Genomic DNA, 19210 nt, shown 5'->3' on the forward strand with positions numbered 1-19210 from the left:
CGAGAAATCTAGTCAGGAATGGCCGCCTGCGGAGAGGAGAGCTGTGGTTCTTGGAGTGGGAGTGGGGTTTTGGCCGCTGTCTGTTGGTGTTTATTTTGCTGGCAGTGCAGTGTCCTGAGGGGCAGGAGCCTACTCTGAATGATGAGTGTTATCTGAGAGGAGAGCTCAGCGTGAAAGATCTGGTTCCTTTGGAGGAAAACTTACGGCTCAGGGAGGGAAAGGAAGCTGGTGGCTGTGGTGAAGGTGTGACATGCTCTCCTTCCCCACAGCTGGTCTCCCTTTCCTTCAAGTGGGAAGGGAGACATCACATGGGGAGCATTCAGGTATTTCTTCCATGGAATCAGTGAGGAGGGAATTATGGGTGTACTTTAAAAGTGGAAGCCTAATCCCCAGGGGAGTGGTCTCCATTTAGGGCCTTACTTGTAATAGCAGTGCAAAGAAAGAAACAGGGCAAAGAAAAGCACAGTATGGAAGGGCGGTTACAATTGCACTAAACTCTTAAACAATATAATGTATAATCCCCATTACTTTTACTGTTAAGTATTTCTCCAGTGTATTTGTGTGTACATATTAATCCTGATTTGCTTATACTGAGCTCTTCTTCTAATCGAGACTCTAAGCTCCTTGGGAGTAAATACTTTGGTTGTTTCTGGATCCCTAGTATCTACCTAGGCTCAATAGATGCCTAAACACTATTTGATGACGGAACTTATCCTTCTCAGCATGAGAGTCTAAAGACTTGCAGAAACTCACAGGATACATCCCTGTCAGAACGGAACTCTGAATTCAAAGACACTGAGTTTCTGGTTTATCCTATAACAAGTATTATTTACTATTTTGTTTAACTATACTCTAGAAATAGGATACTCTCCCTAAGAGTGTAATCATTAAGGTAATCATTACATATCTTTTTTTTAATCATTTTCTTCTTCTCTCTCTTTTAAAGGAATCCTTTGCTGAACACCTAGGCTATTCAAATGGGGTCATCAATGGGTAAATCTTAAAAAATTTTTTTCTTTCAAACAATAGTTTGTTGTTCTTAACCTAATTTTCTTCCTATAGTGTTTCCTATCACACAAATATATGCCTCTAGACTCCTCCACCTTCGCTTCTCCTCAGCAGAGGTTATGGAAGTTGTTAACCAAAATGATATCGGCATTCTCTTTTACTTTACTGGCATAAATTACTACATGCCTTGAGCAAGTGTCTATTCAAAGGACATAGATCTCATTTAATAGACTTTAGAGTGTCCCAGTGTTCTAAAAATGTTGAAGCTTCACAGGGTTGTTACTTATAACCAGTAGTGCAGCTTGGGCTCAGAGAATTTATCATATGAAATTCCAAGTTGATATTTAACATGAGCGTCTGTGAGAGGAAATGTCTCATCTGCTATAAATATGTACGACTTTACAGTAATTTGTTAAAATATAGTCTGTATTAGAAACATTTTTCACTAGCAGTGGACATTGTGGAGAATTGTGCCTTACAACAACAAAAAAAGAGCTTTGCATTAACAGAAAGTCTCTGTTCTGTTTGTTTCGCACCAGGGAAAATTTATTATTAGGGTATAGGGGTTATTCTTGGATCCCGCTGTCATGGAATTCAAAGACATTGAGTTTTTGTTTTATCTTTCAAAACTATTTCCTTACTTACTATTTTGTTTAACTCTACTCGAGAAGTAGGCTAAGAACTGGGTTGGAATCCATCCAAAACTAGTGCTGCAAGCTCTGTTCAGCCGCCTTTCCTGTGGCCCTTATGGTTACTTCTGGTGCCGTCCAGTTGGCCACAATTTCATAGTGAAAGCCTGGTGACGGCGAGTGTTTGGAGGACAGGTCTCAGAGTGGGGGATGGATGTTGGGAAGACACATAATTGAAAATGCGTCCGTTAGAGATAATGCATAAAATCAGCTACCAAACGATACAGTTCAGTGTTATAGATTGCTTGTATCCTGGGGAGTTTTCCCAACAATATCAATCCTACAGTGAAGTTTTAATAATATAACACATCCCTGTTGATAAAAGAGAAAAGTGGCTTTTTGTGGAGAAAAAAAGGCCCTGACAGCAGTAGACACCACCGTCATATTGTTGACCTGAATTCCACTGTGAGCCAGGATTTCTTGCCTCCTCCCCAGTCTATTCTCACATGGTGTACATGATGGTATTTTAAAAAGATATGTCAGATCTTATCACTTGGCTGTTTAAAACCCAACAATGGCTTCTATGGCACTTAAAACTAAAACGTTCAGTGTGGCTAATGGAGTCCTCCAGCACCTGTCCCCACTCCACCCGCTACCTCTCTGCCGTCATCTCCTCGTAGTCTCTGCTCACTTAAGTTTATTCCACAAACACTGTTTTTTTGATTCCTCAGACTCCCTAGGCTCTTGTACACCTCAAGGCCTTTGTATGTACTCTCTCCACTTCCTGGCATTACCTCTCCACTCCCAAGGCCCCATTCTTCACCTGGCTACCTTTTGCTCATTATGTCAGGTTTTTCGCTAAACCATTGTTTCTTCGTGAGGTCGGTTACCCCAACACTCTAAATCAATGCCTGGAAAATTTCTTACTATAAAAGGCCAGATCTCAAATACTTTCACCTTTTTGGACCAAAAAGTCTCTCTTTGGTACCTACTCACCTTTGCCATTGCAGCGTGAAAGCAGCCAGGGGCAAAACAGAAATGAGTGAGCCTGGCTCTACTCCAGTAAAACTTTATTCACAAAACCAGGCTGCAGGCCAGGGCTGATGTGTGCCAAAATCTGCTCTAAAGAAGATATCACATGTTGCTATGACTTCTCTCATAGCAACTTGCTGTTTTTCTTTTTAGTACTTAAAATTTGTAATTACCCGTTTGAAGGCAAGGATTCCTTTGCCCAGCACTCTTCACATGCCTAGCACTGTGCTTGGTACAGAGAGGTGCTTCATAAGTATTAGAATGAATCCTAATGATTGGCCTAAATTAGTGGTTTTATATACTTACTAGTAGGATTTAGGGAAATAGAACATATGTGCATGTGTGTGTGTGCATATGAGAGAGAGAGAGGAAAAGAGGGGGAGGCAAGAAAGAGAGACAGAGTGAAAGTGTTAGGGACGTGAAGGGGTTTCCTTTTCTTTCTAGAATCTGTTGTCATACCTCACATGTGTAATGCACTCTTTATAAGGTTTATGTAATTTTCCATTAAATACTCTCATTGCTTTGAAGTGGATATTCATTTATTCATTCCACAGTTATTTGCTGAATGTTCACTGTGCAAGGCACTGTATGAAAAGCGAAGCTCTCCCGGGTCCTTCAAGAAGACAGCAGTAATACGGTCTTCTTGTTTTGCATTTTTGGGTTCAGGGCTGAGCTGTATCGGGCCTCGGGAAAGTTTGAGCTACTTGATCGTATTCTGCCAAAATTGAGAGCGACTAATCACCGCGTGCTGCTTTTCTGCCAGATGACGTCTCTCATGACCATCATGGAGGATTACTTTGCTTTTCGGAACTTCCTTTACCTGCGCCTCGATGGTGAGTACCCAAGGCCTTGGGCTGGGGATCCGTGGTGCTGAGAGAGCAGGAGGACGGGCACTTCCAGCCATTGGCAGCTGAGAAGGAGGGATCAGACTGTTGGAGAAGGGTGGGGGGCAGCTTTCCTAGATAGAAATTTTTGTACCCAGCTATTTATCCCACATACAACACACGTGAACTTAGAGGCATTTATAAGTACCACAATTAAATAAACTAAAATTTTAAGACTGTCCTTGCTATTAGGGTTGCTTATTACCTATGCACTAAATAGAGTATTTTGGTAAGTCTTTAGCTTTTTCTGTTAAGACGTATTTAAGGGTATAAAGGCTATGTCTCCTTTCTTCAGTATCACTGTAATTGCTTATTAAAATTATATTTTATCATTGAAGTGTGTCTCATTTCCTAAATAGAAAATGTCTACAGATTAACAGGTCTATAAGTTAAGAGGTTTCCTAGATTTTGCAAAATCTGTGTAATATAATTGCCTGATTTTAAGAGTGATTAAAATTCAAATACTGTGTCATAAAATATCTATAAGAAAATATGAATGGAAGCAAATATGAACTTAGAGATGCTACCTAAATTATTGTATGGTTTGGTCACCAGCCCTAAAACTGTAGAGGTTAAAGATGTCAAAATTTTTATACTGTGACAGGGAATAACATATCATAGAGTGGTGAGTAGGAACAAGAGCTGATTCACAGCCAGAATGGCGTTGAATCCATGGATACAAAAGACCACATACGGTATTACAAATACCAATGTTTATCTAATGCAATATCCAAATTATTTTTAGATGGAAATTTTAAATTTTATGTTCCATTAAAAGGTTTTATTTTGTTTTCCAGCCAATATTTTGTCTGCCTTTTGCCATTAATTAGCTGTCACTGGATCTGTGCCTCCCTCAGACTTGCTGTAGCTTCTCTTACTTGAGTTTTTAAGTGAATTCTCCTTATGGGCAACTCTTAGGGTATTCTTGATTTTTAAGTTAATTATGCCTTGTGACAGACTTGATTTTTTTGAAAAATCTTTTTCTCTCCCCACTCCTTCTGTCCCAAAGTCCCTGAAAATGGATGAATAGTTAAGTAAATGTTCGCTTTGAATTCATGACACCATTAGATCATCCAGTCTGTCTCTCTCGACAGATCTGCTCTGTGACTTGTCTGTTGACCTGATCCTTCCCTCATCCTCTCTGGGAGGGGGAGTTCAGAGCTGCGTCAGGGCTCCTAGTCAGCGCTCCTCACATGAAGGGCAAGCCCTCTTTCACTCCTGCTCAGGCGAGGGGCCACCCAGCTCTGTTTTCCCCAGGACTTACAGCCCCAGGCAGGTGTCCTACATTAACTGTTGTTTACTATTCTGTGGCATTTCATTTTGAATCTCATGCCTCTGAGGACTGCGGCCTTAAAATATTCTAGTCTATGAAGCTGGCAAGAAGAGGCTTCCTTGAAACAAATCTCTAATGTTTTCTCGCCAGCTTGAGAGAGTATCTTTAATAATTTGTTGGTTGCTATCTTTATCGTTCATGTTTATGGAATGCCTACTACATGGGGGATACTAGGCTAAGCACTTCATGTGCATTTTAGCTCCATTTTCTCCATGGACAAAGCTCCTGTTATCCCTTTTACCAACGTACGACTATGATCTCTATTTAAGAGAGGAGAACACAGATTTAGAGAGATGATTTAATTTACTAAAGTTTATGCAAGAAGCAAATGGTGAAACCAGGTTCTAACTTAGTCTTCTGATTTCACATTAGTTTAGAATCCGTTTTAGCAGATAAAATGCAATACATCCCATCTCTGGAAATTGCAGGCTACTTTCCTAGTGACAGCATTTTAAGATAGATTTTGAACTTAATTCAGTATTTTTTAATGGGTTAATTGAAAATGACCAAGCACAAGATACAAGGTGAATGAGCCACTTGCTGTTCTTGCCATCAAAGCTCTTACAATATGGTTGTAGCAGACAAGTTAGCAAGTTCGTTCCGTAAAGTGTTAGGGATGGAATTGAGAAGGCTGCATAGACTTCTACCCACAAGAAACAGCAGCCGTTTGTTTTGGGGTTCAAGAGAATTGATGGGCAGGTAATCAGTGTACCCTTGGATAAGTTAGTACACACACTTCCAACCGAACCACGCTCTGGCCACCTTAACTCAATTATTACAGTGACTCCAGATTCTCAGTGCTGAATTTGATGTCTCAGATACTTGACCGCAGGGAAAAAAACCACTGATGACGGCTAAGCAAATTTTTTTCGGCAAAGATGATGGTTGCATAAATAGATTTAGCTACTATTCCATTATAGTCTTTGTTTTCACTGCAGATGATTTTTGAGTGAGAGCAAGTAGAGAAGTTACATCCCAGAGGACAAAATTTTCCAAAAGCAGCTGAAACTAAGTTAAAATTAGTAAGCATGAAAGCCTGGCAGTGTATTCCTTTCTGGCACATTCTGCAGTTTTCAACACAATTGCCCTTTCTGTTAATTGTGATCTTGGTAATGTTCTACATCAATGTCTCAAAGAACATGGAAATGATACTCTCCTACTGAGCATGTTAAATCCTGCACCACCTGCAAAGAGCATTTATTTGCCTGTGGGTTAAACCCTGACATGGTAGTTTGGACCTTCCTGAGCAATATCCCAAAGATTGCTGAATGATCAGCAAAGATCTTGACTTGGGGAACCTTTGATTAATGGAAATGGTAATTCAGCAAAATTTGAACTTTGTAATAAGAAATGCCATAGCTTTGCATGAAAAGTGATTTTATCATTTTTTCCCCTGGCTTTAAAAATTTGTCATGTCCCCAGCTACTTATGCAGCTTAAATCCACACCAAATATATGATCGGTCTGTTTGCTTGAGGTGTCTGGCATAGGGCCTGAAAATTACTTTGATTAAATAATTTTGAGATGCCTTTTTTTTTCATTTCTTTATGTTGCCTTTAGGGTTTTATCATGCCAAGCAGGCATATCCACTGATTAGTTTTATTCATATCTTAATGCATGTAATCATTAACTGATTATTTTTCAGTGGATCAAAACTGAACTTATACCCTCAGAGTATATAGATGGACAGTTTTTGTACCCTGCTGTCAGAAAACAGATTTCATGATCTCTGGGAACTGCTGCTTTCCCCATTTGAGAAAATTTTTTTTTCCTATGGCTTTTCATTCAGTTTAAGGCAGAGGGTAAATATGTGAACCATGACTCCTTGTGAGTAATGTCTTAGAAATTATTGCAACTGGAAGGATAACAAAGGGAAAAGGTTTCATGTCAGAACATGTCTTCCGTTAGCGTCCTGAACGAATGGCTCACCATGATCTCAAAAGGCCAATTCTGAAAGTAACAGAAGAAAGAGCCCCCACATGTTTGAAATCTCACTCCACGAAGCACCTTTGGTATCCCTTCCCAAAAAATCCTTACGGTTCTTTGTTGCAGTATTTAACCAGGTCGTTAAACTTGAGATCTAATTTAGAAAGTAAGATGAGCTCTAAAGAATGTTGCTTCATTAAATGAGAACCCCCAAAGCCCCTTGTTCCTAATCCCCATTTGCAGAACGCAGAGAATTTTTTTTTTCCTCTCCTGAGGAGGGTACTTACTTACTATTTTTGTTAACATGAAAAACAGATTCCACCCCCCCATGTTTGGAAATTTGACCCTAATAGTAATTTGATTCCATTAGCTGTAGTCACTTAAATATTTTAATCCTCTGAAGTAGATTTCTGGTATATTTTCATCCTTAAGAAAAAGAAACACCATGTAGAAATAATATTGGTATAGCAGTTAGGGACTATCACATAACGTGCATATGTATTTCCCACCAGCCTAAGGCCTTTTAAAAAATTCTGTAGCTACACTTCTCTGGTGAAATATGTTCAGATGGAATGTAGTAGGATTTTTCCCTTCCACAGTGCAGTTCATGAAATGGCTGGGTGAATATATTGCAATTATGTATCTGTATGTGATCAAGTGGCTGATTTAGGAAACCATTATAGGTGCTTTCATACCCAAAAAGCAAGCACCATACTCTAGGATTTGGTGCTTTCCACTTATTCACATTTTGGAGTCTCTTCAGGCTCTCTTGGGTGTACCATCACCACAGTGTCTCGTGCCACTGTTTCATTTTTAGTTTAGCATCCTTTGAACCAAACAGAGCTGAATATCAGTGTGAGAAGCAGACTATGAGATTCCACATATATTTTAATATTTCGGCTCCAAGTCTTGCTAACAAGGATAAAAATAACTCACATTTTATGATTTTACCAGCCAGATCATGCTCAGCTGCACTCCAAATAATAGTAAAATGCAGTAGAAATCAATTTCCTTTTTGTTTCTATTCTCTTGGTGTAAAGTCCTCACTCTAATGCCTGTCAGCAAAGTTGCTTTAAGCCATTAAAATAATCTTTACAGGTGCCTGCATGTGCATGTGTGTAGGTGGATTTTTAAATTGTTTGGTGTTTTAAAGCACAGTAATAAATCCAGAAGATGTTTCCATTAAGTTTTAGGTTAGCGTAAGAACATTGTAGAATTTGTAAAGTTGCAAAAGTGCCTCATTGGAAATGTTTAAACTCTTTAAGCATTTGGAATGTTGGGTAGTAGACAAAAGCGTTCCTTCATGATTTGAGAAAAGTCTCTTTCTCTCTGTTTAATTGCCAAATGTTCAAAGTTCCTTTCGAAAGTATAAAAACCTCTGGGGGATAACCTCACCAGTGCAAAGAATCTCTTTCTCAAGGAAGCAGGCATTTTCGTCTGGCTCTGCACCATTTTCAGACAGGAGTTAATTGGCAAATTTATTTTTCTTATCCCCTCAGGCACCACCAAGTCTGAAGATCGTGCTGCTCTGCTGAAGAAATTCAACGAACCTGGGTCCCAGTATTTCATTTTCCTGCTGAGCACAAGAGCTGGAGGCCTGGGCTTAAATCTTCAGGCGGCTGATACCGTGGTCATCTTTGACAGCGACTGGAATCCTCACCAGGTCTGCATGTCTCGGTCTTAGGGCCCCCTCTGGAGAGGACCTAAAATGATAGGAGTTTTATCCTTCACAGTTATGGGGCAGAGCAAATGTCTAAATGAGGAGTCCATTTCTCCACAGGGTAGTAGCCACCAGCACGTTGTTACGGCTATTTTCTTATCTCCCTGAACACATAGATACCAAGATGTCTTACACTTGCCTTTGATATGCCCTGCAGAGCTCGAGCTTGTGGTACAAAAACTCAGTTTCTGCTTAGTTTTAATCCCCTCTCCTGAAACTGCCACTCAGTAAGGTATAGGAGATGAAGGATAAATCGAAAATGTTCCAAAATAAAGACAACAACTAACATGTATTGGACCCTTACTCTCTGCCAGCTTTTTTTATGTGCTTTGCTTCCCTCAGTTTTCACAGCAGCCCTGTGAGGTTGTTAATAGTTCTGTTTGCATCTTTATAGTCAAGGAAAATGAGTACCAGGAAGTGTTAGGTAACTTCCCCAAGGTCAAACAATTGGTATTTGGTAGTCAGTCTTTTATTCTGTGTGTTTTGTTTAAAATCATCATCAAAAAATATTCTGTGGAGCATCTACTACCAGATTCTTTGAGCCAGGTAAGGTTAGAGTTATCCCTTTAAAGGAATGCATCGATGATTCAGAAAACACAGTAGAACAAGGTGCCTGTGGCAGTGGTTTTCTAAATGACCTGGAGGTGGGCCACCAACCTGTGGGGTCCTGGGCAGAGTGATCTGATCAGGGTTTGATTTGCACTGGAGCAAGTGTGAATTCACATAGTAAAAAGGAAAGCTGCAGCTCTCGCAGAGGACTGTGAATTCTCCACCAGCTTAACTGGGGCTCCTCCTGCATCTTGGTTCCCTCAGTTGTAAGTACATGGAGTAATACTTTCAGCTCCTGGGTTGTTGTGAAGATTGGATGGGAAAGGCTTATAGCAGTTGTTTCTGGCAGGAAGTGGGGATCAGGGGTGCCTTACAATTAAGATGGGGCTTTTAAAAAATCATACAAGCTTGCTTCCCATGCCACCCTGCCCCCAATTTTGTAGGCACCTTCCAGACTTCTCTATATGTTGGAAAGCCCCCAGGAGATGCCAACATAGCTTCTCTCATGTGGCCAGGGAGCATGAAAGAAAATGCACCAGTGGTTCCAAACCTTTGGGGAGCCTCCCTTGGACACATATGCCCACCGGTCAGTCTCACTAGGTGATTACTTTAAAGTAAGTCACTATCGGGGAAATTTGCTGAGCTTGAGGAGGGTTTTGGGAGCCTCCAGCACAGAGTATGTTAGTTCCAAGTCGTCAGGGAACACATCTGCTGACTCAGTTGTTCATCTTCACTGGCATAGGGCGAATTCTAAGACCCATAGGAAATCACTGTCTCTGGAAATGGTAATTGACCTTGGGAAAGGATCCTGGGACATCTATGCCTGCCTCCTTCCGTCTATTCCCATCACACACACCCACAAACTTCTATGACCAGTAGCTAGAGAAGGAACTCCAGGAACAAGGAAATTGCATGCCCATTGGACAATTCACTTGTAACTGGATATGAACTAAAACTCAGGCAACAAAACACAGGACCCAAAACTTTCTCTGGCCCAATTTACCACAGATCGCTCACCCTGAACCCTATATTCCTGCAGGTGCTCATGTCTGCCACAGTGGAGTCACTTTCACCTGATTCAGTGAGCTGCACTGACCAGATTTTTCATCTCTGGTCATTAGTTCAGGCAAACTTTTTTTTTGTTGTCATTTTCAGAAATCAGTGATCTCAGGGTGATAGAGATGAGTACTGATTTTTCATTCACAAGGTAAGAGAACTAATGTTTATTGAGCAACAACACTGCCAGATACTACGGGGTGCTTTGCATAAATTATTTCAGGTAGTCCTCAAAAAAGAGTTTACGTGTAAGGAAGCCAGTCGATATTAACTTGCACAGGGGCACAGCCAGGAATCAAACCCATGTGTGTCTGGGTTTGGGTTTGTATCCTGGCTTTGAGCTTTTTCTACCTAGTTTCTCTGCCACATGATATCTAGCAGTATTGTTGCTTAATAAAAGTTAGTTCTCTTACCTTTTGAATGAAAAAATTAGTACTCACCTGTATCGCTTTAAGGTCACTGATTTGTGAAAATGTAAAAATAGTTTACCTAAACTAACGGTCATGCTCAGGGAAAGATTGAGGCCTTGAAGTCACTCACTGGAGGGCCTAGATAGAAGCAAAGGTAGAACGTACAAGTGTGGAATTAGCAGTCAAGCTCCTCCGGATTACCAGAACTCCGTTTCCCAAACGGTAGGTCAGAATCACAGGCCGGGCTTGTACCTCTGACCCGCTCACCCAGAGCTGCATCGCTGCAGCCAATGGCCCACCACAGTCTCCTTGGGTGCCTTCTGAGGTGGTGCTCTCCTCCTCAGGTGTGATCACACTTAAGCAGTGTGATGATGCTTCAGGCCACTAAGGTCGCAGAAATACTGAATAATCCATGCAAACAAGCATTACAGCCCTTATTATTTATGTATTTTTTTTGTCATGGTATTCTGCCACTACCCCCAGTTTTGCTCTGGGACTCAGAGGCTTACATTCTGTGACCTTATTCAGCCTACACATAGTAATTCTTGCTATTTTCCAAGTAGATAGTGGTCTTAAACACTCACAAATTCAAGAACGCGTTATCCTGTTCGTAGATGATCCATGCCCTCTGCTTCCTCACCTTCATCGTCTGCTGTCACTTGTGTCTTAGTATTTTTGTGGCTTATAAGCATCTTCCAGGACAGGGGTCAACAAATGAAGACACATGGGTTGAGTCTGGCCTACCAGCTGTTTTTGTAAGACGTGCAAGCAAAGAATGGCTTTCACATTTTTAAGTATAAAATGAGTAATGATAAAAAGGATACGAACCTTTTGGCAAGAAAAGTTGCTCAACATTTGCTCTTAGTGCCCTAGAATACACACTCTTGGGCCCATTATGGAAGCAGCTGCTGACCCCCATTTCAGGAGATTAGACGTTGCTGTCTTGGCAGCTGCCATTCTGGTAAAGATGTATTGAGAGAGATGGTTGAATGAAGAACTTAAAAATGAAGTTTTTAAGGGATTTCCCCCCTGAAGTTTGGATTTTAATTATCCACCTCACTTTCTCCTCTTTGGAAAATAATATAATTTGGATGGGTCCCAGCTGTGTTCATGATTCAGTCTCCAACATCTATATTACTCAAATATTTTCTGAAGAAAAATCTTTGCCAAATTAGCCATTTAGCTATACAGGTTCCTGCAGCAAAGATGGATTTCCTGGGCAGACTTTGGCCTGTTATCTCCTTGTGCTATGTGGGTGACCAGGAAACTCCTCTGGTTAAGAGGATGGACTTAAACAGCTGTGGAGCATCATGTTTTGCTCTATGCAAAACAGGGTGCAGGATACAGGGCACAGATATTTACCCCCAAAATGTATTCGGGTCTCATGGGGGACACACAGAAACAGCTAAATAGCATTGGCCTGCAGACCATCACCAGGACTAGAAAGAATAAAAGGTGACATACTGAAAAGTTTTTTTTTGTGTAGCCTTAAAATTAAGTAACTCTGTTCCGTAGGTTTATGAAGGCTTTTTTTTTTAAAGATTTCATTAAAACCTTTTTTCTTACAAGAGTAGAAAAGCAGAAGAAAAATTGCTAAGCCACTTGAAAATACAATGACAAAAATTTAGTAACAACTTTCATCTTACTACCTGGAAATACAGACTCTATTGGTGTGTGCATCCTCGCTGCTGTTTTCTTGGTATCGGTAAAGGTGCACATAGAAGACCATAATGTACAAACTCATATATAACTTGCAGTCTTCTATAACTTCTATAACTTCTAATAGCTTTGTCATTAAATCTTGCACATTGTAATTTTTATGGTGCAATGTTGGTACATACATGCAGTAGAAAGCTAATTTGCTTAACCAGTCTGTTATTGTTGAATGTTTACTTAATTCTGCTTGCTAAAAAAACATTATAAATAATACATAATGCAAAGAGGTACATCCATTTTGTAAATCTTTGTGCATATCCATGATTATTTCCTTAGGATAAACTACTAGAAATGAAATTTCTGAGTCAGGGGCCATACCCAAATTCTAATATTTGTTAACCATTGTGCCAAAATTCTTTCCTCCATAATCTACTACTTCACTAGCAATCCTTTTCATTCCCAAACAAAAGGCAGAGTGTCTGATGAAATTAGACACTAGGAAATTTGCTGCCTGAGCAATCACTGTATGTACGATGTGTGTGTATAATTAATTGAGTGATGTTCTAAAAGTTGTCTTTAACACTTCACACCAGTGGGAAGGTGCTTCTTGCAACTAAAGGTTAGTTGTAGGTAATATCAAAGTCATTCTGACATGAGATTTACTGGGATTTTTTGTTGCTGTTGTTCTATCTCTTAGGGACACACTCTGATGGTGTGCCTAGGGACAGATGAAATCATCTTGAGACCTGGATTTCAAAACCTGAGATATATTTCACTTGTCTTGGCTAATTTTAACCCAGCTTCCCTCAGCTAGTAATGACCTTGAATTTTTTTCCCAAAGAAGGTAGCTTGTGTATTTTTTCAAGTGTAAGCAAAATCTTACATTTAGTAAAAGCGAGTTAGCTCACCCTCCCGTGTTTTCCTTCTGGGTATGCGATTGGCTCGCGAGGCTTATTTGGGCACGTGGGCCCTCGTGGCATCTTGTTCCGCACACAGGATCTGCAGGCCCAAGACCGCGCTCACCGCATAGGCCAGCAGAACGAGGTCCGGGTACTGAGACTCTGCACCGTGAACAGCGTGGAGGAAAAGATCCTGGCAGCCGCAAAGTACAAGCTGAACGTGGATCAGAAGGTGATCCAGGCAGGCATGTTTGATCAGAAGTCTTCAAGCCACGAGCGGAGAGCATTCCTGCAGGCCATTTTGGAGCATGAAGAGGAAAATGAGGTATTACAGAGAGCCAAGTTTACAAAATCAAACAGTGACCCTCTTGTCTCAGAAGGTTTGAGAATTACCTCTTTGTTCTTAAAATAATTTCCTGGGCTGGTGTTAATTAAAATGAATAAATCGGCTGCTATCCCCAGCATAGAAAGCTTCTGAAAGTTATCCAAACGAGTTATCTCAAAAGCAGTTGCTAGAGGGCCTTCAAGGTTTGGCCAGTGGATGCCTCCCTCATTTCTTGTTTCTTCCAAGGAGGTGCAAGCAGCCTGCTTCACTGGGTTTTAAGTGCTGCCTTCTGTAGGGGAGATGCACAACTGCCGAGAAGCCACTTGGCAGGGACAAAAGCAGCTAGATGAGTGAGACCAGACAAACTTGGAAGGGTCCCTCCTTGCCTTTTCTCTGCCATCCCCCAGAGCACTGTCTCTTTTGCCCTTGGATCAGGGATCACACTTCCGTACATTCGTAGGACAAGCCTTCACAGCTGTCTTTAGCTCCTGTAATTGTACTTGTACTTGAAAAGTGTGACCTTCACCTCCTCTTCAAATTTGTAAGAGCTGACCAAACGCCAAAAAAATTACTGGTCAAAAAAACTCTCTCTTTCCTTGCCAAGATTGTTCAAAGAATGCATTAATTGTGTTTCTTTTAAGGGATCTTTCGGTACTTGCTTGTACTTTTTTAGATTACCAATCTTAGCAATTCTGTACTAAATTTTCAATCCAAAATGGGTTGAAATAGATTAAAAGACATAGTTCTTATGTAGTCTAGAAAACTGTGCAAAATATCAGGACCTTATCTTAAAATTGGCTTGGGATGGACAGATTTGGTTTGGTATACCTGTATTTCTAAATTGAAGGGTGGGTTTACCTTACATATTCATATGGGATATGATTTTCATTTCATATATGAAGTATAGTTTGATTTTGACTTAAGAGGATATGTTTTGAAATCTCTAAGCTATAAAACAAATTTTTTAAAACTCATGTGCTTGTGTTTTCTGAAATGAATCTAACTGCGTAATAGATCTTGATATTTAAAGCAATCCTGAAATGAATGTTTTTGCAAGACCACTTTTCTCTTATGCCTACTAACTTGTCAGTCTTATATATTTGATTAGTTATCTACTAGATCTCATTAAAATGATGAAAAATGTATATGCACATACATTCACACATATTTCTAAAATTTTGATCGCAAATAATTCCCCACTTCTGATTCTTGAAATTGAATAGACTTGATACTTGAAATGGAATATCTGATAAAAATTTATATTCAGATTGTCAATGTGGTTTTTTAAATTATTTATTCACTTTAAAATTTCAAAACATTTCAAAACAATAAAATAATACAGTGAGTCTTACATATTGTCACAAAATAGAAGAGATCTGATACTCAGCCAGTAGTTTCCACAACATTTTTCTTAGTTTGTTTTGTTGTAGGCCTGGTGAAAATAGCACCTGATCTGGTTCAGACAGGAGATAGCTTTCCAACCTTATCAGGCCACAGGGAGATGTTGAACTCTGCCAGCCCTGGGGGCTGCCAGGGGAGGCTTGGGGTGGAGTTCCACGCCAACTGCTTCTAGTTGTGAGCAGCCTTGCTGGGGCTTCACACATTAACCATTTTCTGAGTGATCTGTGTCCTGATTTGAAGATGTTTGGGGACACTGATCTTTTCATCTGGCACATTGGGAAGTCCAAGCCCCCCATTGTACAGGTGATAAAGGAGTAACAGGGTTCTAGGTATGGAGCTGACAAAACAGGGCATCAGTTCAAGGGATACGTTAACCATGCCCTTTGAACTGTGGAGTCTCAGCCCAATCCCAGCTAGTCTGTGTCTTTGTCAGATGAAATGTCATATTGAGACAAATTGACTTTATAATCAATCTAGAGATTAACTGGAATGGAAGCCTTTTCACAAGTAGTTATTATCTTGAATCATCAGGTGTTTTTCATTAAAATGCATTCATTTCTAACAGTATGTAAGATGTTATCTTGGGAACTGACATACGTGGCCACCTTATTTACGCTGCTTGTACACTGATGCTCTTTCCAGAACACATGTTATTTTGAACGTGTGATTTGGAAAATTGGGTGTTTGAAGTCCTGGGTATTCTTCTTACTTCCTTCTGCTGATACACTGAAATCCCCCCATTTGATTTTTAATATGCTCACTTAGCATATGATAAAAATAATTTTGAAAGGTAAGTATATACCCAACTTTTTAAATCATTTTTTTAAAGTGTGGAATTCATAGCATGACATTTCTAAAACTGTTGCTTTCTAAGGAATTTGCAGAGATAATGTGCCTCAGTCTAACGTAATTTAAAATGAAATTTTTAGCCTTTATGGAATTGCTCTCTCTACTTCATTTAAATTATTTTAGTTAAGTATAGTTTTGTGGGAGTTTTGTTATTCATCCCTTTTGAGTTGTCAAATTCACAGCTCTAACCATCAGCCTAATAATGTCTATTGAAAGGCATTGATTAAACATATCTTTTTTCTCATCCATAATGAATGATAAAACATATCTTAAAGGCTATATATCAGACATGTGTATGTGATTTTTTGGTCTTGCTCTGTGCCTAGTCACAAAGTTTCACATAGCTCATGTTTTTTGTAAGCCTTTGCAAATAAGCATTTCTATTTGGGATAAAGTTAATAGAATTTAAAGAATTAATGTAAGGCACTTCTTCATGTAGATTCCCTTATTTAAATCTTACAACTTCTCTGTCAAGTAAATGTCACACCCATTTTGCAGATGTCATTGAGGCGAGGTGGGGAGAGATTGAGTAACTTGTTCTAAAAATAACAGAACCAAGATACACACCCAAGAGAACCACCTTTCCTCCCTCAACAGGTTTTCTCTGGGAAGATGGTTTGAGTAGCTTGCAGAATAGTAATGGCAAGTACTAAACCCAGTGCCTCTTTAATGTTTGGCTTGAGAAATGGGATCCCTGTGGTCTGGAGGACAGACTGACTGTACTCGTCTGTAATTTACCCCGGTTGTCCCAAGCTTTCTACTAAAGCCTGTTAAATCACTCTGTTCTTAACCCCAGGAAGAAGATGAAGTACCGGACGATGAGACTCTGAACCAAATGATTGCTCGACGAGAAGAAGAATTTGATCTTTTTATGGTAATATTTCAGAAAATCATGGAAACAAATGCTTTATTTCTCTGCTCCTTTTTCTACTAATGCAAGATGTCTGGAGCCTGCATGCCCTGGCAGAATTTTATCTGTGAAGCCTGTGTCTTTCCTTTAGTTCAGAGACTGCAAACTGGCTGGATTTAGCCTGCAGACATATTTTGTTTGGCCCACTCAATGTTTTTAAAATTTCGAATTTGTTGCCAACATAAAACGAATTCTGATTTCTGGCTTCTCATGAAAAATGAGAGTGGGCATTACCAGGCCCACATGTCTATAAGGAAACAGTTGGCTGGGCCTGAGTAGCAGTTGTACCCTCTGGACAGGCCGCACGGTCTACAGCTTACCACAGACCTCCCCTTAACCCTCTTCCCAGCTCATTTCTCATCCCAGGCCAGTATCATTCAGGAAACCTGGCCAGCTCCTGTAGGCAGAGTTTACAACTACTCCCTAGCTGTCTTCTTACTGGATCTAAACAAATATGTTCCCTGTGGGGTTGTTGAATGGACAGCAACTAAAACAATACAGTCATGCTTCTTGTTGAAGAGAGTCTGCTATTTTAAGAAGCAAGTAGAGGGCTTCCAGATGGCCAACAGAGTATAGCCTTCATTTAAAGATCAAAATTGGTTTTCACTGATACAAGTATATCTAAAAGAACCTTGACATTCGAGGATTTCACATCTGTAGTTTCAACCTTGACGTCCCATGATACAGTCATCTGTAATTTTTGTGAAACCCTAATTTGATTTATGTGTCCGGCCTGTCTTGAGGTCAGTACGTATAGGAGCAAGTCCCTGGGCTAGTGAGGGAGGCTCTCAGAAGTGATATTTTAGCACATTCATTTATCTCTGTATCCCAAATGCTCAGAACAGTTTTTGGCACATAGTTGTAGTTTATTAAATATTTATTGAATGAATGGTGGCATTTGCAAAATTTCAGGCCTTGTGAAGATGCCAGCATGGACCAGGGTATATAAAGTTATGAGGCTCCCTCAGTGCTTTTAATTCAGTTTGATGATTCTCACATTTGGCCTGATTGTGGGATGAGTCAATAAATGTAGACTGTAATAACTCTGGTGGTGGAATGCTGTAGAACCCCAAAACCAGAGGTGCCAAATTTGAAGGTCTCAGGCAAGGAATTTGCATTAGTGAAGCAAGTGGACAGCGGGGTGGGTGGCTGGTGGTAGCCTGGAGCTGTGTTGGAAAGGGAGTCAGAGCTGCAAGCCCCCTTTAACCAAAAATTCCGAATTTTCAAGAGAAGCTAGAAATTGCATGCAATCTCTGGGTTTCAAAATGTTGGCAACTAAATTTAATTTTTTATTATTATGTAGCACTGCAGGCCAAACAAAACACTATGAGCCAGATATAACCCATAGGATTTGCAATCTCTCCCTTTTTTGCCTTAGACAATCTGACACGGAGCTCCAGCCATGTGAAGGCTTATGTGAATTTTGTGATTTTGTGATTTTGTCTAGGGAACTAGTGTGTCCACACATAATGATGCAGGATAAAAGGCATTTAATTCTTTCTCAGGAAACTTTTAGGTAGCCATGGGAATAACACCTAACCTGGGATGTGCACTTCTTTCCTTCTAAATGAGCTACCTTACCCAGCCAGGTAAGGCCCTTTTCGAGAGAAATGACAGACACAACCATTTAGCAACATTGTCAACACAGGATGTTCTTAAAACCTAAATTTCTTAACTCATCCTGGCTACCACCTCTCTAGGTTATACTCTATTTATTCAGGGAGATTAGAGACACACATAGGAAGCAGACATCTTCTCTCTCCTTGAGGAACTTATTAAAATGTAGAGGACTGGGGACACCAACTCAAGAGGTCCTCAGCTTCCCTGGCAGATCACTGATTGGCAGTAATTCAGTACTGCTACAGCCTAAGATACTCTTGAGACCTGGAAAGGATAAGCTGCCTGCCGTTATACAAATTAGATTAGGCCCAGAGATGGAGATTTCCATCAGCAACCCTGAAATCAGGCAAAAAGAGTACTTCTCTTTTCTTTTAGGGTTGGGTATTTGTAGGAATCGAAAGCCTCAGAAAAAAATGTTGAATGTCTGGCCAAGGCACAGCCTTCTTTTAATTTGGGAATATTTTGTCCTGCAAAGAACAGGCTTGGAAGAGGTGGAGCTGGTTAAGGAGCACTTTTTTGTAGGTATTTTGATTTTATGAATGTTCTGCTTACTTCTTGAAAGTTGACTTCTTGTTTTTGGATTATACAGATTTTTGGTTTGGTTTTTTAAAACCTGACCTGGCTAATTGACTCTTCATTAACACCTCCACCAGGGGGCAGGAAATCAAATTTGAGTCCTTGCCAGATACTCAAGAATGGAATGTGAGCTAGATTTAGATTTCAAATATTTAAAACACTTTATCCATTATTATAAAAAAAAAGCTATGTAAAATTAGGACACTTATTATTTGATTTTATATCACAGACACTATAGGTAAATAACATATAAAGCAGGTAGTCTCTTTAAAGTAAAACCTTTCTGTTAAATGTTTCTGTTACTTTCTCCTTTAAACTGTGACTTCAGAAAAAAGTTGTCTCTCATACTGATAACCTAAGGATTTTACCTGAAAAGATCTTGACAGGTCAAAATGTGTCTCTGAAACATTTTACTAGCATACAAACAT

The 19210-nt window shown here is 40.0% G+C and overlaps 1 protein-coding gene across 7 annotated transcripts in view; it reads left to right on the plus strand.

Moving 5' to 3' along the window:
• SMARCA2 (SWI/SNF related, matrix associated, actin dependent regulator of chromatin, subfamily a, member 2) overlaps window positions 1–19210 on the plus strand; it is a 161746-nt gene that overhangs the window by 77517 nt on the left and 65019 nt on the right. For all 7 annotated transcript variants that reach the window (XM_036928446.2, XM_036928450.2, XM_036928448.2 and 4 more), the window contains exons 22-26: window positions 947–993; window positions 3336–3502; window positions 8311–8474; window positions 13199–13426; window positions 16473–16550. In XM_036928446.2, coding sequence (XP_036784341.2) covers window positions 947–993; window positions 3336–3502; window positions 8311–8474; window positions 13199–13426; window positions 16473–16550 — 684 coding nt within the window. The remainder of the gene's footprint in view (window positions 1–946; window positions 994–3335; window positions 3503–8310; window positions 8475–13198; window positions 13427–16472; window positions 16551–19210) is intronic.

Source organism: Manis pentadactyla, chromosome 3 (assembly GCF_030020395.1).
Source record: "Manis pentadactyla isolate mManPen7 chromosome 3, mManPen7.hap1, whole genome shotgun sequence".
NCBI classification, from domain to species: domain Eukaryota; kingdom Metazoa; phylum Chordata; class Mammalia; order Pholidota; family Manidae; genus Manis; species Manis pentadactyla.